This window comes from Nanorana parkeri, unplaced genomic scaffold, assembly GCF_000935625.1.
Source record: "Nanorana parkeri isolate BGI_ZX_2015 unplaced genomic scaffold, ASM93562v1 scaffold172, whole genome shotgun sequence".
Lineage (NCBI taxonomy): Eukaryota > Metazoa > Chordata > Amphibia > Anura > Dicroglossidae > Nanorana > Nanorana parkeri.
The window spans coordinates 1,098,864-1,113,212 of NW_017306440.1; the positions used below are offsets into that span (position 1 = coordinate 1,098,864).

Consider the following 14,349-nt stretch of genomic DNA (forward strand, 5'->3'; position numbering starts at 1 on the left):
CCTAGACAAATATGCATGTATATGGTTTATAAATATATATTTAAAAACCTTATTTAATTTTTATATTAAAGAGTTTAGATTATTGTGTTAAATTATTCTTACTATTGCAATATTCATTGTACATGCATATATCATACACTTTATACTGTATATTTTTAATATAGTATACTACTCAATGTAATCTTTGATTCTTACACCGATAGGAAATGTTTAGACAGATAGATAACAGGGAAAGAGATGTCGAGGAATAATTGTGTGCTATAAGTGTTATCTCTTAGCCCTGATCTAATTTATTTCGTTATATAATGTGTTATAGTATTATTTCACACAGTATTTTATTACTGTATATATCATATTTTATGAGATCATGTATTACTGTACTATATAACGTATTGTATAAGATCATGTATAATTGTATTGGATCATGTATTACTCTGTATCAAGCATTATCATAATACAATAGGAAATATTTGGAGTTCCATATTACACCGGAGTGACCTTGGTTTGTACTCACACAATCCATTTTGAACTTTTCCTTTCCCCCAGGTTTTAGTGCATAGCTCCCCCTCTCATCCTCACCCCTGGCACACTGGGAGCCCGGAGAGGGTGTCCAGGGAGGGAACACAATCTGCGGATCTTCATACATTTACAAGCAGCCAAATGAGACGACTAAACCAAATGTGACACTTTGTAAGTCGGTGCCATCGTAAGGGAAAGTCATTACCCGGACATAATCCTAAAGGCTTCCTAGATTGGATGCTCGGCGTGCTGGGGAATGATTGCGATCTGCAGCACCACACATGAATATTCCAGCAGTGTGAGAGGGACAATTCCCTGGGGGTCAGTCCTCCCCCTAATCGTGTCCCACCCCTGCCAAACTGCCTCTGATTGTTTTACATCATTATTCCTCACAACTTTTAATTTCTGCTTTCCAAAGGATCATTGCCTCCGATAATTACATGGAGAGCCGTCCTTGTGTCAGTGTCAGCAGGGGAGAAGCCCAGAATATCTGTCTGCATCACTGCATGCTCATCCACTGCTACCTTCCTGGTACCACATGTGTGCGTGGCCAGATATGTTTATGGACAGGGATGACATATGTACAAACAGGACCATATACAAAAAAATACATATGTGTGTGCGAGTGTATGCTTGAAAAATGGTAATAAAGAAAAAAGGAGAGGATAGATAGATAGATAGATAGATAGATAGATAGATAGATAGATAGATAGATAGATAGATAGATAGATAGATGACAATAATTAGATGGTAAAAAGAGGGATTATTCTACAGGGGTTGATATTAAAAGGTTGCCTCAAGAAACTCTGTCAAAAGAAGGGGGAATTGTCCATCCAAACCAGTATGGGTAACATCTCCATTTGTGTACAGGTCTCCTTGTTCTAGTTTTATTGGAGAGAGAAAGACAGACATAAGAAAAATGAATCCAGAAAGACAAACAGGGACAGGTGAAATGAAAGGGGAAAGAGAAAAAAGACAGAGAGGTGCAGAGTGACAGAGAAAAGAGGAAAAGAGAGACTTAGACAGACAGAGAGAGAGAGAGAGAGAGAGAGAGAGAGAGAGAGAGAGAGAGAGAGAGAGAGAGAGAGAGAGAGAAAACCAGAACGAGACAGAGAGCAAAGAAAAGGGGGAAAGAAATAGACAGAAAGAAGGAAGAGGAGAGAAAGAGTAAGGAAATAAGATAGATATAGATAGATATAGATACGGTGATAGAGAAAGAGCGAGAGAGAGAAAGAGAGAGATGATAGATAGATAGATAGATAGATAGATAGATAGATAGATAGATAGATAGATAGATAGATAGATAGATAGATAGATTAAAGAGTATAGATGATTGTGTTCTAATTATTCTGAATATTGCATATATCATACACTTTATGCTGTATAGTAATCTTTTATTCTTACCTCTGGTATATAGTATATACATATATATAGTACATAGATAGAAATAATGAATGTATGCTTTTGCTTTATTCAAAATTAATGTAGTACATCAACATCCCCTGAATAATGATATTATATGATTTCTCAATGTACATTGTGGCATACAATAACCATGGCCCTGCTCTATAATACCCCTCCATTGTTGCCACACACACACCGTACCCCTGCCATGTGTGCAGCTCTATCACATCGCTTCCAAAACACCATTTTTCTGCAGTAAACAGAAGAGAGTCATAAGTCTCCCTGCGCCCCAGCCTCGTATTTCTCCCGAGTGTCAAAACGCGAATTTCGCAATCCTAACTGTTCTAATCCATTTAGTCAGTCCTAACCGAGGCTTAGCCTATCTGATCTGATGGTCTCATTTTGTATATAAGTTCCTGCTATTGATCCCGCAATTATTTAAAAGAAATCCCATCACCTCCCACTTTTCCAAAGAAGGCTATTTAGATGCTGCACAGATGAATGGATATGTGATGCTGGGAGAGGAGCTGAGCCAGGCTCAGGGTACCACACATCATCATAGAGCTCCCTCCTCTCTGCACTGATCACACTGCTCTCCCACCCCATGGAGAGGGCACTGCTCAGCTCCTCGCTGCTCACAGTGGACAGTTCAGCACACACCAGTGGACATTAACACCATCAAGAGCTTCTTGAGCAGGTTGAGAACCCAAAAGCCAATGCAACAACTGTAATCGGTCCTATCAACTTTATCTTATGATCGTTCAGGAAATCTGGACCAACGTTGACAGGAACACTCAACATAAGACACGGGAGGAATACGCTGGCTGAAGTTCACACTTGACTGGATCTCAAGTCTTGGACTCCCACAACCTTTGGAGCAAAAGTGTGGCAAGCTCCTGAAGTCCAAAAGACTGGGGACTAAGGTTGCCTTTCAAAAGGCAAGCCACAGAGCTCAAGGTGCTTTTGAACTTGAGAAGACTTAGAGGACTGTCAGGTTTTGGTAGCAGGAAACCAAGGGGTTCATAAGCCTGTGAAAACCAGGAAGATCCCGGGCCCTGAGTGTAAGCCTTTGAGGTTTGAGACGTCCACATGGCTCTGTCCTAAAGTTCTAAGGACAAAAGACAAAGCGGAATCTGAAGCCTCTAAACTTAAGAAGATCTTAAGGAAAGGCTGACGGGGCCACCAAACTTAGAGGGGCACCAGACTGCAAGAGCCACCTCAAGCTAGGAGTTTTGGGAAGATGGTGATATGACTCCTATGTGGAGCTGTTAGGCTGGAGGTATTTGAAACCTGCTGGACCAACTTTCTCCTAGAGACTAGTGACCAAGCAATGAACGTGGGTAGGGACAAGGCTCAAGTGGACACCTCCATGCCTCAAGCACAGCCAGCTGTAGTAGTGGAAGGCGTTTCCTGCAGCCTGCACGGAGACATCATGGACACCCACGGGGACCAGAGGCTCTCCGCCAACGAGCTCCCAGTCTATGGCTGCCCCAGGGACAGACAAGGGGACAGTCAGAGTGGCAACACTCCCGGCCAAGAGGGCTTGGTAGCAGCATCTCCTCCAGTCCACAGAACCACCTCCTTCTCAGTCCTGGACATTCTGGACCCTAATAAATTTAACAGCAAGCATAGACATTGCAATATGGTCTACAAGACCAGCACCGACTATATCCTGAGGGCAGAGGACAAGCATGAGGAGCCTGGCACCGACCGGCCCAACCAAAAACCCTTCATTGAAGACTTTGACACCTGCAAAAAGTCCCCGGATGTTCTAAGTAAGTTCTACACCTTTCTGATCATGTGTGTTGAATATTGACCTGTATTAGCTGCCAGACTTGAACTTTTGTTTTCACTTTGGTAAGAGGAAAGTTATAGAAAAGGTTTATCATTTATGCATTTCGAACTTTCTTGTTTGAACATAATGCTGAAATAAATATACAGATTTACCTAACCTGGAAACATGTGAAGTTGTTCCTCTGTAAATTCACAACAGAACCTGACTGATGATCATTATAGCATGAGTGATAGAAAATATGTATCCGTTGTCTTAAATGTACAGCTATGAAGAGAGAGAGACTGAGATAGAGAGAGTTTTATATACATAAATATATATAAAAATTATATATACATTGAATCACTATAGTTTACACTCCAGACTCAATTTCAACTCCAGCAATGTCACTCCTCCCTTTACTCTTGTTGCAACCATAATGAAGGCATGCTGCGACTTGTAGTTTCCCTCCCGCTGAAGAGCCACAGGTTGACAGTTGCTGGCTCACCCTTGCTGCTGGCTCACCCTTGCTTCTAGCCAGGAACGACCCCTTCTGTCCCCTCTTCTGTCCATCATCTGTCAGTAAGGGGTTAAAGCCTACTTAAACCATTCACAGGACACCTTGCCTCTGGCTTTGGGGCGACACATTCAATTCGGCTTTTTTTTTTTTTTCTTTTCAAGAACAAATCAGACTAATTGTGAGAAAACGATGGTTATCTCAGGAAAAACAATTAAATTCCTTCGATTTCACTGAAGGGAGAATGTGCTTAGCAGCAGCAGAGAGGCCGATAATGGGGGGAAGAGCCCCCGAGTGCCCCGATCGATATTCTATTAACGAATTGTGCATATCTCTTTCAGGCAGCTTGCAAACTCTCTCCTAACGTCTAAATTATAGGTCAAAATTCGGATAATTACTCGATTAAAACCTATTACACTTATTAGGGCGCCTATTGATCGCGACTAGGGGAGCAGATTGCATTTCTGACTTCATATAATATCACAATTTTACAACGACACTGTGCATATGTTTAATACACAGGCACACCAGAGTCCCTGCATTGTCCCGGGAAGGGTCATGCCAGACAGTTTCTTTCTTGCTTTATTCTTTTTCTTCCTTTCTTTCTTTTCTTTCTTTCTTTCTTTCTTTCTTTCTTTCTTTCTTTCTTTCTTTCTTTCTTTCTTTCTTTCTTTCTTTCTTTCTTTCTCTCTTTCTTTCTCTCTTTCTCTCCTCACTCTTATAAGTAATTACCCTTCAAGAAAAACACACGAACTCACACACATTCACTGCAGTAAATTAAAATCTTTTATATAAAATGCAGGTTAAAATAAAACTATATATATTATTTTTATTCTTTCTCACTCATAAGATAGATAGATAGATAGATAGATAGGACTTTCGGAGAACATTAGGGACTTGTTGATCAGAAGGTGCCCGCAGCTGCAATGTAGGGATCGGTGTCCCTCCCAGCCATACAGTTGTGTACACGTGTTTTCTCTGACTGAGCACTCATGCAAGACTGCCATTGATTGCCTTCTGGCGAGCTGTACCGCTTGTACAATAAAATTCTCTTCTCCTGCATGGAATTGTATTGTACAGACTCATCTGGACAGGAGCCGGGTGACCCGGACCAGAAGACCTGTACAAACTCATGTAGAAGATTGATCTGTGACCTGACTGTGTTCTATATGAATCCCCCAAAAAACAGGCTGTTGTCTCCACTGTCGGTACAGGAGAGTTGAGGCTGCCGCCTGCTTTTTTGGGATTCATATAGAATACAGTCAGCGGCTGACTGATAGGAGAGGCAGGGGTGCTCTGAAACACTCTGCACTGCTGTGACACCAAGTCAAAAATGTTGTACACGTCGGCATAATTATATTGATTTTTCTTAATTTTTAGTAGCACATCACATCCGAACTTTACATCAGAATATTTTATTATATGGTCCTGTCCCGTGAAGGAATATGCAAATGACTTTGGTTATGTGCGAATGCATGCAAACATAATTATAGCTATTAAGAAAAAACAAAAAGTAGTAAAAATAATAATAATAATAATAATAGTAACAATTCAATTATTATATTTAAAATTCCTTTGTGGTATATCGAAGTTTAATTAAAAAAACTAACAACCTGTTTTCCGCCAATATCTATTAGATTTTATAATGATTTTAGCGAGAATGCCGCTAAGTGCCCCAGTAAGGGGACATTTCCTGTCACATAGAAGTTATGCCGGATGAGATATTGCTACAACTGATACATCTCCTCTGCTGTACAGGTGTGCTGTGCCTTGTGTAAATGTCTGCACAAATATGTACAGGTGCATTTCGATGTACTGTTTTTAGCTATATATATTTTTTTATCCCATTTTAAAATGTATGTATTTATTCATTTTTTGTGCATGCCCTGATGTTGTTTCATTTTATTTTGCTTTGAGCACAACTGTTTTCAACACAACGCGCACAGAATAGGTGCATGGGAATTTTTCAGTTGTACCTTTTTTGCAAGTGTAAGTAAACAGATGGACACATGGAGTGTATTAGACTCAGGACCTACAGCTACAAGCGTTATATATATCCGTAGGAAACCGCTTCGATGCATGCTATGGGGAGTCAGCGGAACCTGAACGGTTTGTTCCAGATACAGAAAGTTCCGCTCCAGAACCCTGCATTGGAATTGTCACAGAGGTGACTGACACAAGCTGTCCTCACCAGGTGATGCCTGTGATAGAATCCTGCAGGACATTTGGAAAGAAGTTATTATATATAGTATATCACTGTCACCAGGTTACCTGTCAGAGTGCTAATTGTGATTGATGTATTTGTCATGTGTTGGCTGCCTGGTAGTCTCTAAACTGCCCTGGAACTATAAGTCCCAGCAGAGCATACAAGGGCTAGTAGTTTCAGAGCATGCTGGGACTTCTAGCTCTACAGCAGCTACAGAGCAAAGCAGTACCTTCTCAGTAAGTCAAAATGTTCAGTTATTATTGAAACTACAAGTCATTTTCAGGTACCTTTTACATATGATCCTTCTAGCCTCACATTTGTATCTCCTCCCTCTAGTGGCTACCTATAGACCACACATGCACCAAGTACTCTGGCTGAACAGCAGCTGAGATAAAACCATGTATAGGATAGCACACTTAGAGAATATTTTGTTAAATCCAGGTTGAATTGAGCTGTCCCTGCGCTTGCACTGTAAAGAGGAGCAGTAAAATAAAATCACCCTGCAACACCTCTAAGCAAGAAGTAGAGGATGTCTATCTATATAATAAAGCAATATGGCTGCCCCATTTACATATATCATTACAAACTAGACATAAAAACAGGGATTTTCAAACACCGATACATAGAGGTAATAGAGACATAAGAGTCAAAGGCTTTGAGAATCCTTTACACCTTTTACCCTTATATCTCTATTATCTTACAGGGTTATCCACAAAAGGGTGAAGAGTTTGGAGAAGGCAGGAGAAGTGAACAATCTAGGACAACATAGCTGATATGGAAAAATTCTCCAATTCAGCTCACTTTCCAGTTCAGCTATGTTGTCCGAGATTGTTCACTTCTCCTGCAATCTCCAAACTATTCACCCTTTAGTGAATAACCCTGTGTGTGTTTTTGAAGTCAGGGTATATCTAAAAAAAAAAAAAATAACTTGTATTAATTACAGATTTTTCCCTTTTTTAATTTTTTTTTCAATTTCTACTTTCAACAAGTACAGGCGAGGTTCCTTACACAGAGCTGATCACATTCACATATATGTTCTACCGGCAGGGCATTAGTGCTAGCAGAGTTTCTCCAGGTAGACCAGTGGGACATTCCCAGCTTGTTCTCAGGTACATCTGATTGTCAAAGTGAAATACAGATTACAGTTTTTACAAGATACAAGAATTAATTAAAATAAGGAATGAGCAAATCAGCAAAGGTTTTATTCACCTGTATCTACCCCTGCATGCTTGTCTAACCCAAATACATTAGACAGATCTAAATAGAAATAGAGATTCAAAGAATGGTAACTCTCCCTCTTCCATGGGATATAATCAGGAGAAGGGTCACCTCTTCAATTGAATATTTCCATTCATGTGTGTAAATGATGGAGATTTGCACCATTCAGGAAATGAGAGAACCGTGACTCCTAAAATATATACAATTCCCTGCAGATGGGGGCGACTCTGCTTAGCTATATTGATGTCAATCAGGAAAATCTGCGACTCACCAACTGGACATTTTGCCTCATGTTGAAAAAAAAAATTCTCATTATTATTATTTAAAACTAAGAACTTATAACTTTTAGTTTTTTTTATTATTTAAATTGAGATTGTTTTGGCTCACTTTTGTGCAGCCTCAGGGTACATGCAATAATTGTTTGCATGTCTACAGCTCTAGTGAAAATTTTTATATAAGGAAACCTCGTTTAATGCAGATGGGAAACATCTTTCTGCCAATTAAAAAAAGAAGAAAAAAATGTAATGGCAAATGCACAGAAAAGTGTGAAAAGTGAAAAAAGAGGCGGGCTAACGTGAATGCGAAGTACATAAAGCGCCACGTAAAGTGTCGGTGATATATAAATACCAATAAATAAATAAACAAATGCTGTGCAAATCAGCCAGCAGCCAGTGTCTGGTCAAAGACTGCAAGAAAACAGTTGATAATTGGGAAAATAGAACTGCATGGAGTTTGTACGTACTAGCTTTCATTGCCATGTGCTCTGTTTTCCTTTCACAATCCAAAAACATGCTGGTAGGTTAAGCTAAACCTTCTGCATGTGTATAGGTGTCTTGTGTATAGCAGTGGATCGTGATCTCTTATAATGGAAAGGATTCATGTGAATATTTCTACATCATCTGCAAAATGGTGTGAAAAAAAGCACAATATAACTTATATGGATTTATTTGACCTATTAAAGGTGAACTCCGGCCTTCCCTTCAGAGGTGTACAGGCTCCTCTCCTGGACTGAAATTGCTTACTCTGATTTCTCTGCACACTGTGAACTTCTCACAACGTGCATTCGAAACTGCAGCAAGTCAGATAGAGCCCGCCTCATTTCATGGATGGAGGACATCCATCATTATCTGACTGTCCCTGGCCCGCCCCTTTCATTAACCTATAGGGGCCCAATATAACATGTGAGTGTTACCTAGCAAATGCTGCCTGCCCAGGAATGCCTACTTCTCCAGACTGACATCTACCCATCAAGGCAAAACTCCTCCCAAGACCCAGCCCACTGCTTTTATTATTATTATTATTATGTATTATTTATTTTTACTATATTATGATTATTATATTTTATTATTATTTTAATTTATGACTTGTTTACATTAAGCCTAAAACTATATATGTGTGATTTTCTTTGGCTCAGTCATGCTACTAAAATCACCAACATTCAGTTGATGTGGTTAGCGATCAGTCCCCAAACATACGGAAGAAATGGATCCCTATTGTGTAAAGAACACAAATGGCTAGCGGTGCCAATTGATCTTTAATGCTCATAAAATGCTCTATGGTGCGTTCTGGAAATATAAAATTATATTTGATACAAATATTTCCTATGAATTTTTTTTCCATTTGCTTGAGTTATATGTCTATGAACACAAAGAAAAATTCATATTATCTTTAGTACAAATAGGGAACCCTATTTGACATGGATGATTACATTTAAAGTACACTAAACTGAGGAGGTAAACTTTAAAAACACATTCAAATATCTGAACTATGAACAAAAATGTATCTTATTTGTGTGTCACTCGGCTGTAGATCCTCAAATCATCTCTGAATTGGTGCTGACACTGTCCTTCCTTCTGGAGGGGGGCTACTTTTGTTCCCCATGGTCCCTGTGTGTGTGTTGTAAAGTAGTCACCGCTCCAAGCTCACTCCTGTGATGGACTACAATCTCAATACAAATGGGAAACTAAACATGAGATTGTAGTCCATCACAGGAGTGAGCTTGGAGCGGTGACTACTTTACAACACACACAGGGACCATGAGGAACAAAAGTAGTCACCCTCCAGAAGGAAGCACAGTGTCAGCACCAATTCAGAGATGATTTGAGGATCTACAGCCGATTGATACACAAATAATATACATTTTTGTGAATAGTTAAGGTACTTGAATGTATTTTTAAGGTTTAACTCCTGAGTATAGAGACACTTTAAATGGATAGCTCACAGAATAAGACTTAATTAAGATTAAACTGATACAGTTGTGTAAAGCCCACATTGATCTGGTCATGAATTGGTTAATAAATGGGCACCATGTGTTGTGATATGTAAATATCAGGGAAAACAAATAGCTAAAGAATGAAAGATGGAGGGATAAAATGACAAAAAAGGGAAAACTCTGACTTTGGCAACTAGGCACTTAAAGGGTCTATTTATAGAGACCCTGTCACCAGTTCAAATGCAGTCAAAAGCACATAGAAATCTAATATTTTCCTTGAAGCATTTTTCCTTTGTATAAACTGTTTTTGCACTTGCAAGGTGCCTCTGAACTTGCTAAAAAATGTGACTACTCCAGGAAAAGTTAATTCCCTAGCAAAGCCCCCCTCCCTACTTGCACATCATACCCCTCTCCTCTTCTGGGAGTGTCTAATTACTGTCTGTGCCGGCCCAGCAACTTCATCCCTTCACTCACCTTCCTACATAATCTGTTATGTAGCTACCAGGAGTGAAGGGGAATACTGTAGAGAGTCAGTTTAGTTACAGCTTTGAGTCAGCTGAGGCTGCTAATTTTCTATGCAAGATGGCGGTGCCTAGCAGCAGCCTCAGAGCTTTTTGGATGTCTACACGAGGGAGGCATGTTCAGGTAAATAACATGCACAGAATATATTAAATGCACAGATAATCATATGGGAATGTTTTTGTAGTAATAAAAGGTCTGGCAACAGGGAAAGTGAGAGGGACAGTGATGTGTGTTTCCTATGATGGCCAGCAGGTGGCGCCTGGTTCTAACCCCAACTCTTTCTATTGCAGAAGACTCAGAGCTGTACCAACAGGCTGGGGAGGAGTGCCAGAACCAAGATTTCAGCCCCAGCCCTGGCAGTGACCTGGAGGAAGAAGAGGAAGATGAGGAAGATGAAGAACTTTGCAGTGAAGAGAGCAGCAATTCCACTGCTTCTGGAACCATGAACAGGGATCAAGGCGGAGTGGCCTCACAGACAGAGGAAGGCCTCGCGGATCAGAGTAAATCTCCTGGCTCACAGCAAGAGTCTGGCAAGAACCAAGCGCAACAGAACCAGCAGCAGGCCCAGCATGGCAAACCCAAAAGAAAGCGAACAGGCTCAGACTCCAAGTCTGGTAAGCCCCGCAGAGCTCGCACCGCTTTCACCTATGAACAGTTGGTGGCCCTAGAGAACAAATTTAAGTCCACCAGGTACTTATCCGTGTGCGAGAGACTAAACCTTGCCTTGTCGCTAAGCCTGACTGAGACACAAGTGAAAATCTGGTTCCAGAATCGGCGCACAAAGTGGAAGAAGCAGAATCCTGGAGCTGACACCAGTGCCCCCACAGGAGGCTCCAACCATGGAGGGGGGTCTGGAGGTATGGGTAGTGGACTGAGTCCTATTAGCCACTCCCCCCCAATGACCAATCCATTAGGCATGCACGGACACCATGGCTACCCAGGCCACGCGCCCGCGGGGCTCATGTGTACAGCTCAATTACCCTTCCTGCCAGGGCCAGCTGCAGTTCTCTCGCCGTTTGTTCTGAGTTCCCAGACTTATGGGGCTCCAGCTTTTTATGCCCCTCACTTATAAGAGGACCCTGACTGACTGAATTCTGTGTGATTACTGTACAGAGCTGAAATACTTTCATAAGGTGCAAATGCTCATGAGGGGAAAGACCCTTCTCATGGAAACTGCACACCTCTTTAAGGATGAGGGACTTCCATAAAGGTGCAAGTGCTCCATAGTGACATGGACCCACCTTACAGCAGAAATGCACCCTGGATTTTCTTAACCTGCTCTGATGTCACAAGAAGCCCTCAGAGCCTAGCTAGTTTAAAGCCCGTGATGGAGGTTCTTGTCATGTAGTGATTTGAATGGCCACACCATACAGAGTAGTATCTGATGACCATACAGAGTCGTATCTGATGACCATACAGAGTAGTATCTGATGACCATGCAGAGTCCTATCTGATGGCCATACAGAGTCCTATCTGATGACCATACAGAGTCTTATCTGATGACCATACAGAGTCCTATCTGATGACCATATAGAGTCCTATCTGATGACCATACAGAGTCCTATCTGATGACCATACAGAGTCCTATCTGATGACCATACAGAGACGTATCTGATGACCATACAGAGTCCTATCTGATGACCATACAGAGTCCTATCTGATGACCATAAGAAGAAGCAGAATCCTGGAGCTGACACCAGTGCCCCCACAGGAGGCTCCAACCATGGAGGGGGGTCTGGAGGTATGGGTAGTGGACTGAGTCCTATTAGCCACTCCCCCCCAATGACCAATCCATTAGGCATGCACGGACACCATGGCTACCCAGGCCACGCGCCCGCGGGGCTCATGTGTACAGCTCAATTACCCTTCCTGCCAGGGCCAGCTGCAGTTCTCTCGCCGTTTGTTCTGAGTTCCCAGACTTATGGGGCTCCAGCTTTTTATGCCCCTCACTTATAAGAGGACCCTGACTGACTGAATTCTGTGTGATTACTGTACAGAGCTGAAATACTTTCATAAGGTGCAAATGCTCATGAGGGGAAAGACCCTTCTCATGGAAACTGCACACCTCTTTAAGGATGAGGGACTTCCATAAAGGTGCAAGTGCTCCATAGTGACATGGACCCACCTTACAGCAGAAATGCACCCTGGATTTTCTTAACCTGCTCTGATGTCACAAGAAGCCCTCAGAGCCTAGCTAGTTTAAAGCCCGTGATGGAGGTTCTTGTCATGTAGTGATTTGAATGGCCACACCATACAGAGTAGTATCTGATGACCATACAGAGTCGTATCTGATGACCATACAGAGTAGTATCTGATGACCATGCAGAGTCCTATCTGATGGCCATACAGAGTCCTATCTGATGACCATACAGAGTCTTATCTGATGACCATACAGAGTCCTATCTGATGACCATACAGAGTCCTATCTGATGACCATACAGAGTCCTATCTGATGACCATACAGAGTCGTATCTGATGACCATACAGAGTCCTATCTGATGACCATACAGAGTCCTATCTGATGACCATATAGACAGAGTCCTATCTGATGACCATACAGAGTCCTATCTGATGACCATACAGATCCGTATCTGATGACCACACAGAGTCCTATCTGATGACCATACAGAGTCGTATCTGATGACCATACAGAGTCCTATCTGATGACCACACAGAGTCCTATCTGATGACCATACAGAGTAGTATCTGATGACCATACAGAGTCCCATCTGATGACCATACAGAGTTCTATCTGATGACCATACAGAGTCCTATCTGATGACCATACAGAGTAGTACCTGATGACCATACAGAGTCCTATCTGATGACCATACAGAGTCCTATCTGATGACCACACGAGTAGTACCTGATGACCATACAGAGTCCTATCTGATGACATCATATCAGATACATCATTTTCATCTGTGCATCTATTGAAAGCTAATTTACTTACTTTCTGATGACATAATTGTAGACTTCTTAAACCACCTTCACAAAGGTCAGACACCTGAGCAGATTCTAAATCTTACCGGGAGCACTTTAATTCCTGCCCATCTACTTTTGACGCATGGACTAGGTTCACCCTATGGGGAGGGCTAGATGATGCCTAGGAACTGTACAGCATTTCCCAAATTTATGATACTTTGTTTCTCCATAGGTTCTATTTTTTTTTTCATTCCTCCTATATAATGCAGCAATGATGAAGTCATTGACTTGCATCTCAAAAGCACTTGACTCATACAAAGTCTAATCAGAAGGTTTTGATGGCCACCATTGATGGCCACCAGGTTAATGTCCTTCTTGTAATTGTTGAGCCTTATTGAGGCAATAAAATGTGGTATTTAGTTATACACATCCTATTCTTCTGAATGGGATTTACTATTGCAATGAACAGACATGTGACTAATACTTACTTTACAGTTTGGGGATCTTTTTCATATAAAAATAGAAATAAATATTTCAAAAAATATTTCTGTGTCCTTTTTTCCTCTCAGGGTGAATAGGAATTTAGAACCTGTGACTAATCTACATTGTTGTAACAAACAATGGTTCTTCTTTTCGTGATTTCACGATATACACAAGTGTATTGTATTATTTATCCATGGAATTGTAATTAAACAATGATATTAATGACCCGTCTCCAGCCTCGGGGGCAGGGTAGTGGTTTGGCTGCCACTGGCAGCGAGTGGGTTGGAGCGACATTAACGAGATCCGCTACAGTTTTATTGTACTTGATTATTCTACATATTGGTGTATATAAGTTATTATGTTGATGAGGTTTAATTTTATATATTTAATGTATGATGATAGGGCGTTATTATAGAGACTATTTCAAGCACTTTGCTGACAAATTTAAACATTGAACAATAAATAATAAAAGAAAACCATGTGCTTTGGTGTCTTATTGTTGATATTGTATTATTATTATTATTTTGTATTATTATTATATTTTCATTACTATAGTTTTATTATTACTATTA

The 14,349-nt window shown here is 40.9% G+C and overlaps 1 protein-coding gene across 1 annotated transcript; it reads left to right on the forward strand.

Moving 5' to 3' along the window:
• The first annotated feature begins 3,222 nt into the window (after nt 1–3,222).
• Nucleotides 3,223–11,531, forward strand: NKX1-1 (NK1 homeobox 1). Its single transcript, XM_018554761.1, has 2 exons — nt 3,223–3,698; nt 10,660–11,531. Exons 1-2 carry the CDS (start codon nt 3,254–3,256, stop codon nt 11,439–11,441), a joined length of 1,227 nt encoding a protein of 408 aa, XP_018410263.1. The 5' UTR covers nt 3,223–3,253; the 3' UTR covers nt 11,442–11,531.
• The last annotated feature ends 2,818 nt before the right edge of the window (nt 11,532–14,349 follow it).

Excerpts from the sequence above, each read along its gene's own strand:
- NKX1-1 (XM_018554761.1), top strand. The coding sequence starts at position 3,254 with ATGAACGTGGGTAGGGACAAGGCTCAAGTGGACACCTCCATGCCTCAA. Across the intron at positions 3,699-10,659 it reads AAAGTCCCCGGATGTTCTAA|AAGACTCAGAGCTGTACCAA; the intron begins GTAAGTTCTACA and ends TTTCTATTGCAG.